The sequence below is a fragment of the Cibotium barometz genome, chromosome 34, assembly GCF_041138505.1.
Source record: "Cibotium barometz isolate CiBa-2024 chromosome 34, ASM4113850v1, whole genome shotgun sequence".
Lineage (NCBI taxonomy): Eukaryota > Viridiplantae > Streptophyta > Polypodiopsida > Cyatheales > Cibotiaceae > Cibotium > Cibotium barometz.
In genome coordinates, this window is record NC_141079.1 from 13208951 (window position 1) to 13232416 (window position 23466).

Below are 23466 nucleotides of genomic sequence, written 5' to 3' on the forward strand. Positions count from 1 at the left end.
CATAGCATTTTCAATCATCTGTGACATGTTCGTTACTCTCGTCTTTATACAGTAATCTCGTACCTCCTTGGGCAGCCCACAACAATACTTCTCAACCTGCTCAGATAATGGCACGGCACGATAAGAAGTCACTGGGAGTAGAGCTTCCCAAAACTTCTTGTTATAATCCTCCAAACTATCACACTTTGAAGCATCCAGCTTGTGCCATGCTGTCATAACATCCACCTCAAATGTAGATGTGAGCCATACGGAAGAGAAAACCTGTTTGAATTGGACCCATGTGGTGGGTGCTATGCCCTGCAAAAGAAGAGTAGACCACCACTGCAAAGCATTGCCCTTGAGAAAAGTGGCAGCTTTCCTCACCTTCGAGGACTCTGTGTAATTCCCACCAGAAAAAGCAGCATCAAACTGCTGTAAAAAGGTAAGTGCTTTAAGTTTATCCTTGGCCCCACTGAAAGTGTCAAACTTTACTGCAGCTCCCCCTTCCTTGTAATCCTTCGCCTTTCCCATAGGCGTTAGATTATCATATGGAAGTGGTTTCGTGAGATTGCTGCCCCCAACATTCATACCCATCATTGGGTCAACATTTCCCATTCCAACACCAGGCATACCATACATCCCAGCCATGTTTCCAAACATTCCATGCTGCATACCTGGCTGCATGCCACCAAACATATTGCCTTGCATCCCAGGTTGCATGCCTGCAAACACATTTCCTTGCATACCGGACTGCATACCACCATACATATTCCCTTGCATGCCAGGCTGAAAATTGGCTCCAAAAGGCCCATACATACCCATGCCTCCCTGAGGATAACCCCCAGTCATGGATTGAAACACTGAGCCACCACCAAAGTACCCTGGATGCATGTTCTGCTGAGGAATAGGTGGCTGTCCATAGAAGGAACTCTGTGGGTTAGCACCAAAAGCATGCTGCATGTTCGGAAACTGGGCAGGAGATGGATCCTGTGGAGTGGTACCACTATGACCTTGAGAAAGATTCTTCGAACGAACCTTCTTCTTCTTTTTCTGGGGCTCTGTGCGGGGCTCTGAGCGAGATCTCAAAAATTCAGCAAATCTCTCACTCTGTGTGAGCTGCATAAAAGTATCCATAACACTAGCCAAGCGATCTTTGAACCGAGCATCATCATCCTCTTTACCATGCACATCTTCTGGCTGTGTTACATCCTCATAAGGCTCAACATCTGCAGCCTGTTCTCCTGCAAAAATATCCTCAGATACATCTCTTTCAGGAGAAGACTCTTGCTCTTCTTCTTCTTGATAGAAGTACTCTTCCTCTGTATCAGACATGATTGCTGAATTTTCAGCGATGGCTTTCTCCAAAGCAACCACGAGCTCACCCCCTTCAAAAAGTTGATGATTGGTCCCGGGGACGGAACCTTGAAACCGGCCTCTGATAGAAAACCAGAGTGCGGTAGGAGCAATCGCCCGTCCACTTGTAGTCTAGATGATAAACAAAACACAGATTGGAGCTAGAGTGCCCAAATCTGAAAACACAGCGACACCTGTTGGCCCCAAAGCTTGGCGCCCCTTGCGGTATTTCTTTATTCAATTAAAATAATATGTATGGCTGAGTACAACACAAAAACCAGCCAAGAGTTTACACCTGTAAGTCCAATCTGACTGCCCACAAATCCTTCTCAGCACAGAGGATCTATGCACACAGATCTGTGTCCTCAAGCAACACACTGTGCCTCCCTCTGATCAACCAAGTTCACAAAGCAGGCCAGCCATGGGCATACATCTGGCATAACTCATAAGCATGATACATCTTCTCAGCTCAACATACATATGCTGTTCAATCTCTGTCTTAATCCCTTGTCAATCTGCCATACTCCTCCTCTCACAAGGAGCCAGATAACACATACCTGTAGCAGACATCAAGCAATAGAAAGAGAGATAAATGAACAGAGTCAAGGCTTACCAAGTTCAGCTCGTGAAACAACTCTGGAGGAAGCAACAGCACCAATCTGTGCCTGCAGGCACTTGAACCCACAATCCTGCTTCACACGTGTGCTTGCACTTGCCTGTATCTTCCTCCTGATGCTCACTCCTATGCTGTCCTTGTAAAGTACAGATCTGAAAATCAGCACTGTACTTGATTGTACCGCCTCGGGATACGTGCCAGGCGTTGTACTTGCAAAAACAGCCTGCTGTCCACTTCTGTACCTGCCTGAATCAGCATGCACAGGTCTGTCCAGCACCTGTAAATACTTCTGCAGCAACTGTACCCTCTGTACCTTGCTGCCCGTACACTGTACGGCAGCCGTACCAGGTGTACCTGCTGAAAAACACACTGTGCAGCCTGCACAGGTCTTCTGCGCAGCCCAACCTGCAGCTGTCCTGTGCGCCGCCAGCAGCAGAAGAGAAAGAGAGAGAGAAAGCTTGCGTAGTCCTGGCCGTACAGTGCTGTACGGCTGTTTCCCTCAGAAAAACAGCATCCAAAACTGTTCTACAGCAGTCGCCTCCTCCTCCTTGAGCTTTTCCACGCTTGTTCATCATGCGCATGAGGGAAAGCTCCCCTTTTACTACACGATTCCCAAAAAGGGAAGAGAGAGAGAGAAGAGAGAGAAAACCTCCTTCCCAATTTAATCCCTAGGGCCCCAACTTAATAAGTTCCCTAGGGCCACTAAGGCCTAGGGGCAACTTTAATAAACATTAAAAGTTAATGTTTTAATGTTCCCCCTTCACACCTAGGGTTGTCCACACATCTTTAAACACTGTCCGGGCACCCCCCATGTGAATCATAAAATATTCTGACTCTGCAACCACCATGCACACACTTGTCCTGCTCCATTTTCACAGGGCCATGACAAACTGTGTCTTACCTATGGGACTGTCACTCCATAGGAAGACCAGGTTTTTATGTTTTTATGTCGTGCCAGTTTTGTGCCGATAGATATTTTGTACTTGTTCCATGAACGGGAGATATGTCCATGTTACTATTTGCACATGCACACATATTTTGCATGTTTGAAACTGTTTTCGCATGACATGTATTTGTGTGTTTGCCTGCTTGACGTGTTACTTACTGAGCGGGGACGCCTGCCAGTGAGTTGTGAAGTCTGCTCTGTATTCTGACAAGTTTTGGTGCATGTGAATAGGTGGTAAGTATGTCGCACTTGTTGTTTTAATGTTTTTTTATTCTAACCCTTTATTTTATAAGGTTAGGTGTTCACACTTATTTAAAAGTGGGCACCCCCTTTGGGCACCCACTTTGGGGCCAAGGTGGGGAGCCCCACTTTTAAGTGAGTGTGGGGGTGGGCATGGTCACCTACCCCCACTAATCCCCCCACATGCATGCGTGGGTATCACCAAAGTTAACTCCACATTAATTTTATTAAAAAAAGGCTTCATCCATGAAGCGTAAGGGATCAATCGTTTCTTTCCTTCAAGCGTGGGCATCCATCGCATCTATCTGGCGTTGGTTCATCACCCGGCGAACTCCTACGCTGGCTGTCCCATCGGCTGCTCCACGACCCATACAAGCGACTGCCTCTACTCTCCCCAGGCGGCTGGCTGCAACTGCACTGCAGGCGGCTATTCTCCCCAGGCGGCTAGCTGCAACTACAGGCGGCTGCTCTTCTCCCTGCGCTACAGGCAATTCAGGCTGCAGCCAACTGTTTTTTGCTCTTACAGGTTGTACTACAGCAGGCGACTCCTCCTGGACCAGCAGGCAGCGTGGTACCTCTATAGACGCCTGTGTGCTTTCCTGCGCATCTCTTCCAGCAGGCTACCTCTCTCCACTGTAGGCACCTACACTACCCCTTTGCAGTCAGAGCATTCATCTGCAGCCAGGCCACTCTATACTGGTTGTTTTTCCACGCTTCTTGAGGCTGAGCCACTTTCTCCTATACAACGGGTGGCTGTGTTCCTGCAGCAAGATTTTACTTCTCCCAAGGCAATTTTTCTATTGCTTATTTGCACGAGGTTGTACTTCTTTTCCTTTGGCGGCTACAAGAAGACTTCACATCTCTTGGGTGGTTTCATCTTCTGCACAAACACCACAAGTATTGGTTTTCTATCAACCATTTACAAGTAAGTGAATTTCAGATTCCAGTAAAGTATTTTATGTTTAAATCTGTTAAAGGATTCATCCCTCTACGGCCACACCCGTTCGGTGCCGGGTTGTCCAAGCTTACTGGAGAACCTCGGTCCAAAGGTGCTGAGATCGGGAGAGCCAGGCGTTAGTACGAGAGCGCCTGTTTGTGCGTGGTCTCGGAACACCAGTGAGGCGCTCTCCGCAGAGTCCAGTGAAAGCACAGGACCGTAGAGATTGGACCACACTAGTGGTCGTTCTGCTTCGAGCTTCTACATCGAAATTCGAGCCTATTTGTTTGGTACTATTTTCATATGTACATGGACATTATCTGGTTCTTGGAACCCGTGGAGCATTGTATTCATTAAATACTAATATATCATATATTGAGGGGGGGGTCGGCCCGTTCCGGCCCCAGTGCTGGTGTCCATCTTTCCATTTCATTTCATTTCAATTTCAAGTTGTATTAAGTTGTCCATTTCAAATTTGTGGTTTTAAAGTTATGCTATTAAGCGTGTGGGTGTCCAACGGAGTCTTTCCCACTTGACGGGATCGGTTTCACCACTCCTAATTTTTGCACCAATTTGGCATTAATAAAATTGTGAGTACTATCAGGATCAAATAGGATGTGTACAGTTTTTCCCAACGCTAATCCATACATACATATGAGATCGCTGGGTCCAAAAATTGCCATCCTAACGTTACAATCCATGCAAGAACTATGATCAAGCATTGTGGCCTGAATGGAAGTTGGCCGAGTGTAGCCATTTATATGGTAGTGATGTGTGGACGCATGCTAATAATGGGCCGAGCACTTTTTCCCTCTTTAGGAGGTTCTTTCTCCCAAGCGTATGTACGACGTATGTACTCTTATGAGTGTGTGTAAGTGGCCTTATCATGTCACTTCTGTAACTTGGTTGAACACAATGCTATTCAATACACTTAAATACACTAAGATTTGATGGACACTTGCTTAATACAAGAAGTAATTTGCTGAATTGACAAGAGACACACAATGAGCCGGAACGGCCGACCCCTCCCTCAAATAAAGTATATTGATCTTGGGAGAATCAAGTACATAGTGTCATGGGCATTTCTGACCAGATTTCCATACCAATGCATATGAATACAGTATTGCAAACAAGTGGTTGTCGATGTAGACTTGCAACCCACACTACCCTCTCAAGTACCCATGTTCCCTACCATCTGCTCTCTATTGTTTCACCAACACATGGTAGCAACAATATGCAAGAGAGCACACAGGACAAGAGAACACTACAGAGGGTATGTGATCTTGTAATCCGGTACAAGAGAGCACACAGGACAAGAGAACACTACAGAGGGTATGTGATCTTGTAATCCGGTTCCTCCCTCCTGTGGCTTGCTTCCGTATTTAAGCATTAAAGCTTACCAATTGCAAGTAGAGTCGATGACAGCGGAAGTCTTCGCGATGGAAGTCCTTGGAGTGAAGAGATCTTCGATTTGTCGCATTTCTTTGCGACAAAAGTCTTCAAGAGGATGAAGGGAACCTTGGGAAAGCTTCCCCTATGGTTCAACTTGAGAAAGGAGGACTGAAATTAGGGTTTTTAGCAAAAAGACCAGAAATTACAGCAATAAAGAGAGCTATTTTGTAGGAGAGTGATTAGCATCCGGAATCACTCTTGGAAGCTTGAGAAACACCTTAGTAAGCTTGGAAATGGAGTTGGGAAGGAGAAAGTGCAGAAAGTGCAGCCCAACAACCCTCACGAAGGAGGCGCCCATCTTTAGAGAGAGGAGGAAGAGTGATGTGGTGAGTTGTCCAGTGTAGGTGGCAGGCAGGTGCTTTGTGGAGCAAGCTAGAGTGGACACATGGCTGGTTACTCCCTTTGTACAAAGGGGATAAGGTCTGGGCGGTGGACATTGGGTTATGTCCACCTCGAGACATCAGTGTGTGTGAACACCGGGTTGGTCATAACTTATAAGTGAGTTTTGGTCGCCCAAAACTTAATGAAGTGTGTACACACTCACTTATAAATTAGTGCTAACTCCTAAGGCTAGGTTTATGACCAATACTTACCGCCTGTCACATGCTACATAACCATGTCAGCAGACAGTTTCACACGCACGGTTAGCGGGCGGGCGTCCCCTTACCCGGAACTACACATTGGTTAAGCAGTATCACATGAGTGGCATCAATCCCCGGCATAAACAACTGCCATGGACACCAGTCCAATGTACATACATGATAAGAAAGCACGGGTGGACCAATTGGGTGGCCAAATGGTGACATCCCTCTCGACTTCTAAACAGTTGTCCGCAACTGAAAAGCATCCAAATATGTCTGAAGCACATGCGGGCAATCTTTGAAGAACTCTTCATCTACCCATTTAGCATCAATGGGAAGATAGTTCTTAAACTTCACAAGGTATCACCTGACAACTTTGCTTGCAGCAAGCTTGCGTTCCTTGTGATACACAATTTGCTCTGGCTGCAAGATCTCCTCAAGCTCATCCACTTCTCTGGTGGATCCTCAATGACTGTTTCACTGGGCTCCGGCCCTACATACTTACAAAGGAGACTCACATGAAAAGCATTGTGTATGTTCCAAACAATGACTAGGTAATGCCAATTTGAAAGCCACTTCATTGATCTTCTCGATCACTCAAAAAGGCCCATAGTACCTGGTTGCAAGCTTAGGATATGCACCCTTTTTGCCAGGCCTCTTTGCAAGTCTTGCTTTCTCAAATTTCAGCAATACCCAATCATTCTCTTTAACATCCAATTGCCTTCTATGCTTGTCGGCAGCCTTTTTATGCTTGTCTTGTGACCTTGCAATGGCTGTCCGCACCTGAGCAAAAGCAATATCCAAGTCTCTTACATACTCATCAGCTATAAATATCTCATCCTTTGTGCGAAGGATGGGTGGCAAAACCACCTTACCATAAACAATCTCAAACGGGGCCTTTCCCGTAGATGCATGCACCGTGTTGTTGTATGCAAATTCCACAAGCGGTAAGTACTTCTCCCAAGAAGACTTCTGATCCTCTTCATAACATTTCAAGAGATCCAACACGGTTGAATTTGCAGCCTCACTTTGTCCATCTGTTTGAGGGTGATAAGTTGATGAGAAGTCCAATTTGGTGCCCATATTATCAAATAAGGCCCGCCAAAAGAGACTCGTAGTCCTGGGATCTCTATCCCCCACAATGGATTTCGGCATTCCATGATGCTTGAACACTTGTGCAAGATATATTTTAACCATATGTTCAGCTTTGATGGTCATTTTGACGGCAAGAAATGAGCTTGTTTGCTAAACCTGTCCACAATTGTCCAAATTGCATCATTACCCTGTTGGGTCCGTGGCAAGTCCATAATGAAATCCATTGTAATACTTTCCCATGGCTGCGTGGGAATAGGCAATGGCTGAAGCAAACCTGGTGCCTTTTGCCTATCAAATTTCACCTTTTGGCAGGTGATACATGCACGTACATGTGCCTCTATGTCCTTCCGCATACCTGGCCAAAAGAAATACCGCTCAATCATGTGCGTAGTAGGCATTATGCCTCTATGACCAGCATATGGTGGAGCATGGCACTCATCCAAAACCTTTTGCCTCATGTCAGACACCACACATAGGCAATTATCTTTCATGAGATAACCCTCTTTGATCACATATGAGGGATGTGCATGACCAGCCATCAAATCAGCCTAAATAGTGGCAAAATCAATATCTGTATGATACAAATCACGCATGGCAGACACGTTCCCTTGAGAGGCAACTGAGATAGCTGCTACATACGGCTTTCATGACAATGCATCGGCCACTACATTCTTCTTTCTTGGGGTGTGCAAGATCTGAAAATGAAACATAGAGAGGAAATTTGTAATATGCGGAAGCTTCGGAGAAGGATCGGTACTTCAAAACTCAAAAATCAGCACTCTTTTCGCGACGGAATTAACGCACAAACTGAAAGGAGATGTGCAGAAAATAGAGAGAGAAGGGGGAGATGGAGAGGACACAGTATTGGGTCCCAATTACCCTCTGTAGGGCCCCCACCACGGATGGTGTATTTGCTTTATTAGAATGATGTAAATCTGAAAACAAATACAGAAACTTGACCTTCTCTTGGTTGGAAAATCCTGCCCTTGACCTTCAGAAGTCCACCCCTTTGCTTGGCAATCTCCTTGGCTTGACTGGCCCTTGATTGGCTTGAGCACTTGGTGAAAACTGAGATGATTTATGGGATTGTGGCTTCCTCTATTTATACTTCCCATCATGAGCAGTCGGCCAGCTGATAAACAGGCAGCCAGCATCATATTCCCACGACTGAGTAAATTCAGCAATAAATGCTGAATTAAATCCCCAAAAATGCTGGAAAAATCCCATAATGTCTGCGCATCTCTTCCTGGCTGGCTGGACATCAGGCGCCTGCTTCTGAAGGGCTGGACACATCTTTTGTCCACAATCCCAGGGCTGGGCAGCCTGTATGGGCTGCCCCATACATGCCCTACAGCCATATAAAGGCTGTAATCTCCTGGAGATTGCCTGATCTGTGCCCTAGGGCTGTCCTACAGCCCCTCCATGGTTGGTGGGTTCAGCCTGGGCCTTCCTGGCCCTCATGGGGGTGGTTCTACACCATTCCCGTGCCCACACTCAGATCCGGGGTAGCCCTATGGGCTGGCCCCTTGTCCTAAACCTAATCTACTCAGTGATCTGGCATCCGGTACCAAACCAGATACACAGAACCACTGACATCATTCTAGAGGGAGACTCACAGCGCGGACTGGCACTGTTTCATGTGCAGGACAGTGCACACCTGACCTTGGACTCATGTGCAGGACAATGCACACCTGACCTCGGACGACTGAGATGGATCCCTGGCTGACTCGTCCCGGACTGGGCTCACATGGGACCAGTTCACCATCCCAGGTCCTGCACCTTCTGTACAGAAATGTCTACGTGGCATCCAAGTGCGGGATGCACGTGACATCCCCTTCTGCTTAACTTGACGGAAGCTGCATAGCCTCCAAATAATCCGTCAATAATGCCGGATAGTCTTTGAAAAATTCTTTGTCGAGCCATACCGCTTCATGAGTTCCTCGGTCCTGAAACTTCGTGAGAAACTGTCGTAGTCTTCGGCCTGAGCCATGCTTGAAACAGTGCAGAAGGATCTGTTCTGGAACCATTACTTCTGCTTCATCAATAATGTCTGGTTCCGCTTCGTCTTTGCCCTGTGAAGGGGGTGGACCTGCATCTGGCTTTAACCAACTGACATGAAATACATCGTGCATAGTCCAACTCGGAGGTAGCTTTAACTGCATAGACACCTCATTAATCTTTTTCCGGATGGGAAATGGTCCGAAGCTCCTGAAAGACAACTTTGGGTATCGCTTGCCCACCTGCTTCAATCTTTGCTTCATAATCCGAAGATACACCCAATCCCCTTCCGAAAACTTCATGTCCCTTCGGTCTTTATTGGCCTGTCGAGTGTAGGCCTCTTGTGCTTTAGCCAATCTGTCTTTAATGGACTCTAGGATCTCCTGGTAAGACTCCGTCACTCTGTTTGCCTCCGGTACTGAAGACGAAGTCCTGGTTAACAACGACTGGAAAGGCCTTCCAAACGCTGCCTCATATGGAGTCCTGCCAATAGCTGAAGAAAAAGAGTCATTCAAAACAGCTTGAACTAAAGGCAAAAACGATTCCCACTTACCTTGCTGATCGTGGACATAACACTTCAGCACATCAAAGGCCAACTGGTTGTATATCTTTGTCTGGCCATCTGTCTGTGGGTGGAATGCACTGGAAAAATTCAACTTAGTACCAAAATTATCAAACAATGCCCTCCAAAAATGATTGGTAAACTTAGCATCTCGGTCTGACACTATGGTCCTAGGAATCCCGCCAATCGGGTACCAATGCCGAATGAATAGCTGGGCAACATCCTCGGTGGTCACATTGGCCCTACAAGGAATAAGCATAACAAATTTGCTGAACCTATCAACAATAGTTAAACACTGCGTATTACGCTTACTCGGACTGGGAGGCAGATTTGTGACAAAGTCCATTGAAATGTCCTGGAAAGGACCCTCAGGAATTGGCAAAGGCTGTAACAACCCTATCTTCTTTCCACGAGGAGCTTTCACCTTTTGACAAATGTCACAGTGTTGTACACATGTAAACACATCACGCCTCATCTTTGGCCAATAGTATTGCCGTTCTAATTTCTCCAGAGTCGAATTCATGCCCCTATGACCACCTGTAATGGCGTCATGGGCATCATGGAGAAGAGCTGCCCGGAATGATTTCATGACACATAGTCGGCCTTTGTAGAAAAGCCAACCATCGCGAATCAGAAAATGGCATGGTCCTGTGGCATCCAATGTCTGTTCCCACTGTGTACCGAATTCCTCGGAATCCGCGTACGTGTGCTTCATGTCTTTTAGTCCTGTACCAACAAGGTCAAGTCTAGTGGTCTGAATCGCAGATACTTGTCCCTTCCTGCTCAAAGCATTGGCCAGTGGATTGGCCTTTCCTGGAAGGTACTCAATCATACCACCGAACTGCTGGAATATCTGACTCCAGCGGTGTTGTCGATTACTCCACTGTGCACTTGGCATCGTCTAAATCCAGCGCAATGCGTGATGGTCAGTGCGAACCTCGAAGTCACGGCCATACAGGAAATGTTTCCAATGTTTCAAGGCCTGTATAACTGCTAGGAGTTCACGATCATAGACTGAGTAGTTCTTTTCGGCGGGCAGTAACTTACGAGACATGTAAGCTACCGGATGACCATTCTGTTGCAATACACCTCCAATTGTGATGTTACTCGCATCGGTGATCACTTGAAATGGTTTGTCCCACGAGGCAAGGGCTAAACAAGGCGCTTCTGATAAAGCCACCTTGAGGTTCTGGAATGCCTCCAACGCTCGTGGAGTCATTCGAATCTTTTGCCTTCTTGTTTTCACTCCCTTTAGCAGATCGGTGAGGTCTGCCGAGAGATCAGAAAACTTGTCAATGTGGGTGGAATATGCTTGGCATATACCCACAAATGATCTAATGTCATAAGCGGTCTGAGGTACTTCCCAGTTAACAATCTCGGCCACTTTAGCCGGATCAAGTCGAATGCCTTTGATGGGGAGAAACCTGTCAATTAGGGTTTAGAGTTCATTCATGGGAGACATACACAGAGAATCAAGGGAGAGAGAGAGAGAGTTGTGGGGATAAGTCAACTCATGAAAAAAGCATGAGTGTGTGACTCCCCTATCACACATGTATATTGCACTAGTACACATAGTGCACTTAGTACATTAAAAGTACTAAGTGTACTATGTACTATAACTTATGGGCTTGTACACACTATAAGGGTGGGCATAATGCCTTTACCCCAACAACCTCCCACTTAAAGGCAAAGTGCCCTTAAGTAAAGGAAAAGAAAAAATCAGCATGTACATGATAATATACAAGGCCATATCAAGGCTGAAAATGGCCTCATCCAATGCCCATCAAGTGTCTGCAATGAGCAAACCGCTCCGGAGGCAAACTCTTCGTCAACAGATCAGCCGGGTTGTCATCCGTGTGAATCTTAACAAGCTGAATTTGCTTGTTCTCTATCACCTCTCTGATGAAGTGATACTTCACATCCACATGCTTCGTCTTTGCATGAAAAACAGGGTTCTTTGCCAACTGAATGGCACTCTGACTGTCACAATGCAACAATGGAATATCCCCTGTATATCCCAAATCAACCACTAACCGAGATAGCCAGAATGCCTCCTTGCAAGCCTCTGTGGCTGCAATATACTCGGCCTCTGTAGTAGATAAGGCAGTGCACTTCTGCATCCTGGATATCCATGACACAGCACCTCCTGTGAATGTAAATACATAACCGGTAGTAGACTTCCGGTTATCTGGATGACCGGCATAATCCGAATCCGTGTAACCATGCACTAATGCATCCTGTTTGCCAAAGCAAATGCACAAATCCTGTGTGCCCTTCAGGTATCTCATGACACCTTTCACTGCTTCCCAATGCTTCTTGCCAGGGTTGGCCATGTATCTAGAAACCACTCCCACTGCAAATGCAATGTCCGGCCTAGTAGCAACCATGGCATACATGAGACTGCCACAAGCTGAAGCATACGGAATCTTGGCCATATCAGCCCTGTCACTATCCGACTGTGGGCTGTCCATAGCACTGAGTTTCACATATGGAGGCAAAGGAGTACTAGCTTTCTTCCCCCCGTCCATATTGAACCTCTGCAAGACTTTGCCAATGTATTCCTTCTGAGACAAATACAACACATGCTGATTTCTGTCCCGAAGTATCCGCATACCCAAGATGTGATTTGCATCACCCAAATCCTTCATATCAAAGGTTTGATGCAGCCTCTGCTTCAAAGCATCCATCTCTTTACGAGATTTCCCGGCAATCAACATATCATCAACATACAAAATGAGAATCAATAGACTGCCATCCAAAGCTTTCTTGGTGTACAAGCAGTGATCTATGTCACTTCTCCTGAATTTCTGGGATTTCATGAATGTATCAAATTTGTGATACCATTCCCTTGGTGCCTGTTTGAGCCCATAAAGACTCTTTTTCAGCTTGCATACAAGCTTCTCCTTTCCACTAACTGCATAGCCCTCTGGCTGCTGCATATATATCTCCTCATGGAGATCACCGTGAAGAAAAGCAGTCTTCACATCCATCTGAATCAAGTCCAGATCATCATGCGCAACCAAAGCCAACACAGCTCTAAGTGTGGTCATTTTGACCACTGGAGAGAAGATCTCATCAAAGTCCACACCATATTCCTGCTTGAAGCCCTTAGCCACTAACCTGGCTTTGTATCTTGGCTTTGCATCTGGTGCAACTTTGAGCCTGTATACCCACTTGCATGGCAAAACCTTTTTGCCTGCAGGCAAAGACACCAACTTCCATGTTCCATTTTTATGCAGAGAATCCATCTCTGACTTCATAGCACGCTCCCATAGAGCTTTGTCTGCCCTCTGTAAAGCCTCTTTATAACATGAGGGCTCCCCACAGTCAGTGAGCATCAAGTAGTCAACCCCTGGAACAAACCTGTCAGGGACTCTGGAGGGTCTTGTGGACCTCCGTACCCAATGACCATCATTTGCAGGTTGCTGTCCAGCCTGCATATCACCCATTGGTGGCTCCTGTTCCATGCCATAAGGCTGAAATATCATGCCCGGTATCTCCTCCAACTGTGGTATATCCATAGGGATATCTTCTGCCATCTCTGGCTGTCCATTTGGACCATTTTCAGCACCATTTAAGGGCTGGTTTTCCTGCTGTAATGGCTGATTTACAGCCCTTTGTTGTTGTCCATGATGTCCATCATCATCAAAGATGACTCTGCTAGGCTCCTGTTGCCTTGCAGGCTCCTTATACATGCATGTTTCATCAAAAATGACATCATTGCTGCGTATGATCTTTCTATTCATGGGATCCCAAAGTCTATACCCCATTTCACCTCTGTCACCATATCCTAGGAATATGCATTTATGAGACTTAGGATCAAGTTTGGTGCGCATTTCCCTGCGTATGTGCACGTACGCAACGCAACCAAACACTCTCAAGTGCTTGTATGACGGAGGCTTCCCTGTCCATACTTCTTCTGGCACTTTCCCACCAAGCCTCGTGTTAGGTGACCTGTTTATAAGGTGAACGGCTGTCATAACAGCTTCAGCCCAAAAACCATGAGGTAATGCAGCATGTGACAACATAGAACGGACCTTCTCCTGAATGGTCCTGTTCATCCTCTCTGCTGTCCCGTTTTGTGGAGGATCATAAGGAGTAGAGAGCTCCCTCTTGATGCCTTTAGCATCACAAAAGTCCTGAAACTGTTTGGACGTATACTCTCCACCATTGTCGGAACGCAAAGCCTTCAGTGTTTTGCCAGTTTGATTCTCAACATGAGCAACAAACTTCTGAAACATTGAGAATGTATCACTCTTCAAACGAAGAGGATAAACCCACACCTTGCGTGTGGCATCATCAATAAAAGACACAAAATATTTTGCACCTCCCAAAGAAAGCTGAGGCATCTCACATACATCTGTATGCACAAGCTCTAACTGAGCATCTTTCTGTCCAAGGGCTTTCTTATGGGGGCACTGTAGTTGCCTACCATATATACAATGCTCACAAAACTGAAAACTTGAAAACTTTAGAGAAGGCAAGTAACCCAAACGAGACAATTGCTCCATTCCCTTGACACTCATGTGTCCCAACCGGCTATGCCACATAGAAATTTCCGGCAGCTCGGTTGCATTTACATTAGCATGGTGACAAACACCTGCATGCATGAAATAAAGAGTGTCCACCTTAGAGCCTCTGGCAACAACCAGTGAGCCCTTACTAATCTTCCACTTTCCACTACCAAATGTGGTAACATAATCAGCATCATCAAGCTGTCCAGTAGAAAGCAGATTCTTCTTGATCTCAGGCACATGCCTGACATCATGGAGCATAAGCTGTGAGCCATCTGAAAATACAAGCCTTACATCACCTCTGCCAAGAATTTTGCATGCATGGTTATCACCCAAATAAACCACTCCTTCATTGCCAGCAGTGTACCTGACAAACAAGTCTCTGCAACCTGTGACATGAAAGGAGGCACCTGAATCAATGATCCATGAGTGCATACCATGACCACCTGTAAGAAGTGAATGGGCATCAAGTGAAGACGTAAAGAGGACCTCATCCTCACTGCCACCTGCATGTGACACATTGATTTCTTCGATCTTGACTCCACTTTTGCCCTTTGGCTTTACATCTTTGGCTTCATCCTTCTCTTTGTCTTTGCCTTTTCCCTTTTCCTTTTGATCATTTTTCCATTTGTAGCATTGCTTTTTGATGTGTCCCTTTTTGCCACAATAATGGCATTCCAAATCCTTTTTGGAGCGAGACTTGCTCCTTCCCCTTTCTTGGCTTTTCCCCCTTTGCTGGGATCTCCCACGTGCATTCATTGCATTGGACTTTCCCACAGAGTTGTTTTTCCTGTTCATCTCTTCTTGAAGAAGAGCACCCTCAACATCTGCATATGACAGCATAGCATGCGAATTACTAGTGGCTGTCCTGAATGTGTCCCAACTCTCTGGCAAAGTGCATAACAAAAAAGTGGCTTTGAACTCATCGTCCATTGCCAACTTTTGATTAATAATTTGGCTGACAATACCATTAAACTCATTGAGATGGGCTGTCATAGAAGCCCCTTCCTTCATCTGAAGGCCTATGAGTTTCTTCAACCAATACACTTTGCTTGAGGCACTTTGTTGGGCATACAAGTCCTGCAATCTCTGCCACATTCCCCAAGCTGTCTTCTCTTCACGAATGCTGAAAAGTAATGAGTCTGACACAGACAACATGATAGTAGATCTTGCCAGCTCATCCATATCTTCCCACTCTTCAGCTGTAAGAGAAGCGGGCATCACACCCCTTTCTTTGATAGGCTTATGTTGCTTTTTCTGAAGCAACACATTGTAGCACTGGGTTTGCCAAATATCATAATTATGCGAGCCTTCAAGCTTCTTGATGTGAAGCAATGAAGAGCTCTCACCTGTGGTTGCCATAGCAAAATGCAACCTGTAATGCCTGACTCCCTGCAAATGTGCAAACACTGCACCCTAAGCACACAAAGTGCTTACAAATGTTCTCCCAAGCTTTATCTCCCACTGCGGAAGCAAGAATGCAACTTTTCTCCCACTTTTTGTGATGAAAACACCAAAATCTGGTTGCTGCAGATTTTGGACAGCACCTTAAATGTCCTCTTTTGCCCTTCCAAAGTACTGTACAGCAGTACTAAGCGCTCTTGAATGATGTACCAAACCTGTACCGGCAATTTCAGCAGCTGAATTTGAACCTTTTGATCACTCAAAACAGTGTACAGCCATGCCAAAACATGCACAAAGCTGTGCTAAATCTGTACCAGCAGGTACAATAGCAATAAATGCTTTCCTGGCTGTCCAAATGAGTGAAAATCAGACTTTTACAGTCCTGTACACTGCATAAAACAGTCCCGAACAGAAATTGGGCAAAAGCCCCTTGACTGCAAGCTGATTTCTGAAGATTCAAGGTAAAATGTCTTGCCTGCTGCTTTGCCAAGCTCAACGAGTATACGAACTTGAAAAGCCCCTTGATTTGAGATCAATTTCTGATCATGCATGGTACATTGGCGCACATGAAGGCATCCAGAGTGTTCACGATGCTTCCCCCTGGCCACATATACATCAAATACATGAAAGCCCCTTGATTTACAGGCACATTGAGTGCTTGTAAGGCATCAGCACATTAACCACAGCATCAAATGCGATTGCCTGCATGCAAATCGACCAAATCGGCACAAAAGCCCCTTGATTTGCACTGCAATTTGCTGCGATTTTGCCCAAATGTACAATTTTTCACATCATACAGCATGTATGAGTGCTTAATTGCACAATTACATCAAAAGCCCCAAATTTCGACATCCAATTTCCTGCAAATTGATCCTGATTTGACCAATTTCCTGCAAATTGATCCTGATTTGACCAATTTCCTGCAAATTTATCCTGATTGTGACCAATGTCACCCAATTTTGCCAATTTTGCTCAAAAATTGAGCAATTGGGCACCTGTACCTGCTCAATTGCTTGAATTGATAAGAAATTCGCAAAATTGAAGCAAAAATACCTCTGATTTTCTGATTTGCAGGCGAGTTTTTGTTGTTGCAGGAAAAGTGGGGTTGATGAATGCTGCTGCCTAGATGAATGCTGCTGCTGTGTACTGGACAGCACCTGGGGGGGTGTCGTGGTCAGCTGGTGGGCAGCAAGGGCAGCCGTACAGCAGGCTGGGCAGCCTGTGGGGCTGCGTGGGCTGGCTGGGCAGCCCTATGGGGCTGCGCTGGCTGGCTGGGCAGCCCTGTGGGCTGGCTGAACAGCTGGGGCAGCTGGCTGGAGCTAGGCGACCAGCTCAAGAGGCTACCAGAAGCAAGGCGACCAGCTGAGAAGAGGCGGCCAACAGAAAAGGAAGCAGCCAGCAGCAGAAAGAGGCGACCAGCAGAAGGGCAGCCAGCAGGAGAGCACGACCAGCAGAAGGGGGAGAGGGAGGGACAAACACCTGCTCTGATAACAGTTGATGGGGAGAAACCTGTCAATTAGGGTTTAGAGTTCATTCATGGGAGACATACACAGAGAAGCAAGGGAGAGAGAGAGAGAGTTGTGGGGATAAGTCAACTCATGAAAAAAGCATGAGTGTGTGACTCCCCTATCACACATGTATATTGCACTAGTACACATAGTGCACTTAGTACATTAAAAGTACTAAGTGTACTATGTACTATAACTTATGGGCTTGTACACACTATAAGGGTGGGCATAATGCCTTTACCCCAACAGCCTTCAGCACTAATTATATATCCCAAGTAATGTACCTGGAACAGATAAAATTTTGACTTCTTTTCATTGACATAGAGCTCGTTGCTTTCCAGCAACTTAAGGACTTTCTCCACATCAATGTCATGCTGCTCAACTGTAGCTGAAAATATGAGTATGTCGTCCAGAAATATGAACACACACTCTCCAATCAACTCCCGGAAAATACGCATCATCATGCGGTTAAATGTAGCTGGGGCGTTCGTCAATCCAAATGGCATAACCACAAATTCATAGTGGGCCCGTTCTGTACGGAAGGCTGTCTTGGGGATGTCCCCCTCTACAATCCGTACCTGGTGGTACCCACTCTTTAAATCCAGTTTGGAGAACACCTTAGCTCCATTCAGCCTCTCGAGAATATAGTCAATTCGAGGCATCGGGAATCTGCTCTTGATAGTCAGCTTGTTGAGTGCACGATAATTGACACACAACCGAGAAGACCCATCTTTCTTCTTGACAAACAAGATCGGTGCTGCAAATGGCGACTTGCTGGGGCGGATGAAGCCAGCTTGCAACAATTCTTGGAGTTGGTGGTCCAACTCCGATTCCATTGCCTTAGAAAGGCGATACGGAAACTTGCTCGGGGGTTCCGAGCCTGGGAGGAGGTCAATCTTGTGATCCTTCGGTCTGGACGGGGGGAGCTGGGGAGGGAGACTGTCCCGAAGAAAAATCTTCTGGAACTTTTCATGGAGAACCGAGTACTTCTCGGAAGCATTGGCCACCATCTGGGCTGTCTGGATGTAAATCATTGCACACTGTGCGCCTTTCCTAACTGCCCGCTTAGCCTGCAAGTGGCTTATGAACGGAAAGTTTGGAATACCTGGCTCACACTTAATGGTCACCGGGGTGTTTGACACATTCCGATCGATCTGGAACGTGTGCTTGTCCCACTTGACATCAGGAAGAAACTTGTGAAACCACTGGATACCCAAAATTAAGTGTGCTCCTACAAGAGGGGCAACCATAAAGTCACGCACAAACTCTATGCCCTGAATCACTAACTTAGCACCTAGAGCTTCATACTTGACGCTCGTTGTCATACCTGTGCTAAAACCCTCAACTTGTTTGTCCACCGGAGTCAGCTCGAAACGGGCACGCCTAGCGGCCTGTTCCGTGATCACATCCTTCGTGCTGCCGCTGTCAAACAAGACGACTCTCTGGCCACCTATGTAGCCAAAGGACTTGAGCAATTCGTTGCGCTCATACTCCTGGTCATGGGCGCCCTTCTGCTTATCTTCGAGCTCCCGGCTAATAATTGCTCCAACTGAAGCACTCGGGGTTGAAGAACTAGGGGTCGCCGCTAGGGTCTGTGTGGGAGCTGTGCTCACCACGGAAGCTGTGGAGGCGGTGGCGGCCTTTGGAGGCTTCTTCGGACAATCCCGAGAAGTATGTCCTTTTGTGTGACAAAAGAAACATCTACCCTCCTTCTTGTACTGAGAAAGCTCCTCAGCACTCAACTTGCCACCTGTCTTGCCTGCCTTCGCTTTCTGGTCTGGAGTAAGCTTAGACGCATTGTTCGAGTTCTTGGAGCCAGAGGCTCCCGGGCTCTGTCCTGGGGAAGACCCCGTCTGGTTCTGGCTTTTGCCCCCCGAGGTGTTAGCCTTGGGAGAAGCCGGTTGGGAAGTCTTGGGCTTGCCACCATTGTGTTTCATTTCTGCACTCTGCGCAAGCGAGAGTGCGTCCTCAAAGGTGGCTGGCCTAAACATACGCACCTCCCATTGGATTTGCGTGTCCAGGCCATACAAAAACTGCCCTTTCTTGTCCGTATATCAGATAAGCCTAATTGCAGACACAAGGTCGAAATTTTATTGGCAAACTGAAGGACTGGTTGCGCATTCTGACGTGCTCCCCTGAACTCGTCTTCGAGTCGCTCAAGGTAGTGGGGTGGTAGAAACCGCTGCTTAAGGTCGCGGACGAACTCGTCCCACACATAAGCTGCCATACCTGCTCTGGTGTGGGCATGAGCCCACTGAGTCCACCAAGGAATGGCCTCACCTTCCAAGTCCCAACTAGCTAAGATCACTTTGTCAGTATCTGTTTTCCTAACTGCGGCAAAGTAAGCTTCAAATTGATGTAACCATGAATAAAGAGTAGTGGGATCGAGTTTACCATTATACTTACTGAAATTCATTTCTCGGGAAAATGATTCGAGGGCGCCGCCGGTGTCAATCTGGCGTCCAAAGCTCTGAGGTAACGCTCGTGTTCCACTCGTCGCATGGCGTCGTCTTCTCGTTGTCGAGTCTCCAATGCACGCATCTGCATCTGCATCTCAAGCAAGGAGCTTGGCTGTGGCTGTGACCCTGCGAGAGGGTCCCTGTGACGAGGATCTGGTATCTGGGATACGGAAGGAGAGGGAGGAGGAGATGAAAAACGCGACGCTGGAGAGCGAGAACGCTCCTCCAGAGCCAAAATCCGCGCCTTCTGCTCATCCAACTTGGTTGTCTGGTCTGCGATTGCTCGCATCATCTGCTGGAACATGTCTGTGACACTCAAGCCGGGTGCCCTAGCTGGGCTGCCTGGTGCACTTTGGTCCCATGGTTCTGGTTCTCTCTCGTCGCCGAAACTCGCCATAGCGGGAAAATGCAATTCCTTTCCGGAACGCAATCTGACCATCCACTATCTGTGTGGGAGACTTCCGGAGGCTAAAAACCAACCGTCCTTCGAGGGACAGGAGTCACTCCGAAAGGGGTAGTCCACCGGCGTCTAAAAACCAACCACACGAGCGAAAAAATTTTCTGGTTTTCTTTGCTGAATCTTTGTCCTTGAAGTAGGCTCTGATACCACTGTAATATGCGGAAGCTTCGGAGAAGGATCGGTACTTCAAAACTCAGAAATCAGCACTCTTTTCGCGACGGAATTAACGCACAAACTGAAAGGAGATGTGCAGAAAATAGAGAGAGAAGGGGGAGATGGAGAGGACACAGTATTGGGTCCCAATTACCCTCTGTAGGGCCCCCACCACGGATGGTGTATTTGCTTTATTAGAATGATGTAAATCTGAAAACAAATACAGAAACTTAACCTTTTCTTGGCTGGAAAATCCTGCCCTTGACCTTCAGAAGTCCACCCCTTTGCTTGGCAATCTCCTTGGCTTGACTGGCCCTTGATTGGCTTGAGCACTTGGTGAAAACTGAGATGATTTATGGGATTGTGGCTTCCTCTATTTATACTTCCCATCATGAGCAGTCGGCCAGCTGATAAACAGGCAGCCAGCATCATATTCCAACGACTGAGTAAATTCAGCAATAAATGCTGAATTAAATCCCCAATAATGCTGGAAAAATCCCATAATGTCTGCGCATCTCTTCCTGGCTGGCTGGACATCAGGCGCCTGCTTCTGAAGGGCTGGACACATCTTTTGTCCACAATCCCAGGGCTGGGCAGCCTGTATGGGCTGCCCCATACATGCCCTACGGCCATATAAAGGCTGTAATCTCCTGGAGATTGCCTGATCTGTGCCCTAGGGCTGTCCTACAGCCCCTCCATGGTTGGTGGGTTCAGCCTGGGCCTTCCTGGCCCTCATGGGGGTGGTTCTACACCATTCCCGTGCCCACACTCAGATCTGGGGTAGCCCTATGGGCTGGCTCCTTGTCCTAAACCTAATCTACTCAGTGATCTAGCATCCGGTACCAAACCAGATACACAGAACCACTGACATCATTCTAGAGGGAGACTCACAGCGCGGACTGGCACTGTTTCATGTGCAGGACAGTGCACACCTGACCTTGGACTCATGTGCAGGACAATGCACACCTGACCTCGGACGACTGAGATGGATCCCTGGCTGACTCGTCCCGGACTGGGCTCACATGGGACCAGTTCACCATCCCAGGTCCTGCACCTTCTGTACAGAAATGTCTACGTGGCATCCAAGTGCGGGATGCACGTGACAAAATTGGTCATCCTCATATGCTTCTCTGACAACTTAGTTTGGGTAAGAAAATACCTCAAACTCTGGTGATCTGTCCTCACAGTGAAATCAGCCCCAAGAAGGTCATGTTTCCATATAGTAAGTGCATGAATTACAGCCAAGAGCTCTTTCTCATAAATGCCAAGAGATAGCTCTGCATCATGCAATCTACGGCTCTCATAAGCCACGGCATGTCCCTCTTGATTAAGGACAGCTCCTATGCAATTTCCAGATGCATCACATTCCACACTAAAAGGCTTAATGCAAATCCGGAATGATCAACACTGGACCATGAGTAGTTGCATCTTTCAATTTGAGGAATGCATCCCTCTCTACATTAGTCCATTTAAACACGGCCTTCTTCTTGGTCAAATCATGCAAAGGAGAAGCAATCCATGCAAAGTGCCGAATGAACTCGCGGTAGTAAGAGCATAATCCAAGAAAACTACGGATCTCATGCACTGAACTCAATTCGGGCCAATTCCGAATTGCATCAATCTTTGCAGGATCCATCCGCACTCCATCTTTGGACACAATATGCCCAAGATAATGTATCTCTGACAAAAAGAACTCACTCTTCTTTGCATTTATGAAGAGTTTATGCTTATAGAGTTCTTCAAATCTTGCCCAAAAAAAGCTCAATAGATGATGGATGACACCTCCTTTGCACATGCAGTGCGTGCTATCTTTAGTTTGCCAAACATGTCACAAAGCATTAACTTGCACAAGCCCTTGTAACATCTCTCATCCAACAAGTTGACCAACATTATGAATATGTAGGCACTTACTAAGCTCTCTGAACAAAGCTAGGACTGTTTTCTTCCGCGCGATGAAAGTGACAATCTTTGTTGCTTGGTCCAATACGGAAGCAACCCAATCAAGCTTGCCAATATCCTCAAACAGAAGATCTAGGCAATGACAGGCACACCTAGTAAAAAATATGTCTAGCCACTCCTGGTCAAACGGTGACACCACTGGATGACCTGGTGCTCAGCTGAAGCGGGGAGCTGGAGGCACTAATGACAATTGTAGGAGGTGACTAGAGGGAAATTGATGTGGGTATGTGTGTGGTAGGAGCAGGGATTAAATAGGGTAATTATGCAGAGGTACAACATACAGATGAGAAGGTCAAACAAGTGTGTTTGAGTATTTTGATGCTGTTATAAATTTTGATGTGTTATTCTTGTATAATTATATCTATGCCATGAAGCTTCTCTTCTTGCGTGCAGTGATGAAGCAGCAAAAAGTGCCCTCCTGTACAGTTACAAGAATGTTGCGAATGGGTTTTCTGCAAAGCTTACACCATCGCAAGCTGCTGCTCTAACTGGTAAGACTTGTTTTTTTGGGGAGGCTAAGCCATACTTTGACATTCCCTAAGGAAAGCAAAGCATGGGTTGTTTTTTTAAAAACTAAGTAATAATTCGCTATTCCTAACTGAAGGCTACCTTTTTGTGTTTATTGCATTGCAGGAAAGCCTGGGGTACTTCAGGTTGTCCCTAGTCAGACCTTGCATTTGCAAGGAGCAGTGGCTTCACAATCATAAGCTTAATAACCTTGTTAATTCTGGAGAGGGTTTATAAGTAAAAGCCCTTGGTAGAGTCACGGCTATGAGCTTTGGCTCCTAAGGGTGGATGACATGAGCATGGATGTGATAGCAAGTAGTGTGTGTTATGTTGGAGGCTTTGGGACTAGATTTTCAATAAAGTCAAGATAGTCAGTCTGAGAAATAATCCCACTTTTTAACTTTTGTAAGGTTAAGGTTTTTAAATAATTATATGGTGGTCCTATGTAAGGTTCTAAAGTGAGCCCGGTTTGGATTTGGTCTACCATTTTTGGCAAGCTTATTGTGCTTAATCTAAAAGAATAGGCTATACCGTCCTGAGGCCGGCCTTCAAGAGCTTCCAATGCTGCAGTTGAAGAAAGAGGCTCAGAGTCGGTTGTGATTTCTTTCGGGCAAGGGCTTGAAGAGCTTTCTCTAGCTTGTCGTTTAAGAACAGGGATTGCTTGAGTATGAGGAAACGATGGCCCTGATGTGATGCCAAACTCATTGTCAATCCCTCCAGGTGGCGTGAAGCAAATCTAGGCT

The 23466-nt window shown here is 46.5% G+C and overlaps 1 protein-coding gene across 1 annotated transcript in view; it reads left to right on the forward strand.

Moving 5' to 3' along the window:
* Window positions 1–23185, forward strand: part of LOC147618713 (subtilisin-like protease SBT3.17) — a 48510-nt gene extending 25325 nt beyond the window's left edge. Inside the window, exons 3-4 of the mRNA XM_086773746.1 lie at window positions 22610–22707; window positions 22850–23185. Of these exons, the coding sequence (XP_086629872.1) occupies window positions 22610–22707; window positions 22850–22923 (172 nt within the window). The 3' untranslated portion in view covers window positions 22924–23185. The remainder of the gene's footprint in view (window positions 1–22609; window positions 22708–22849) is intronic.
* Window positions 23186–23466: the final 281 nt, after the last annotated feature.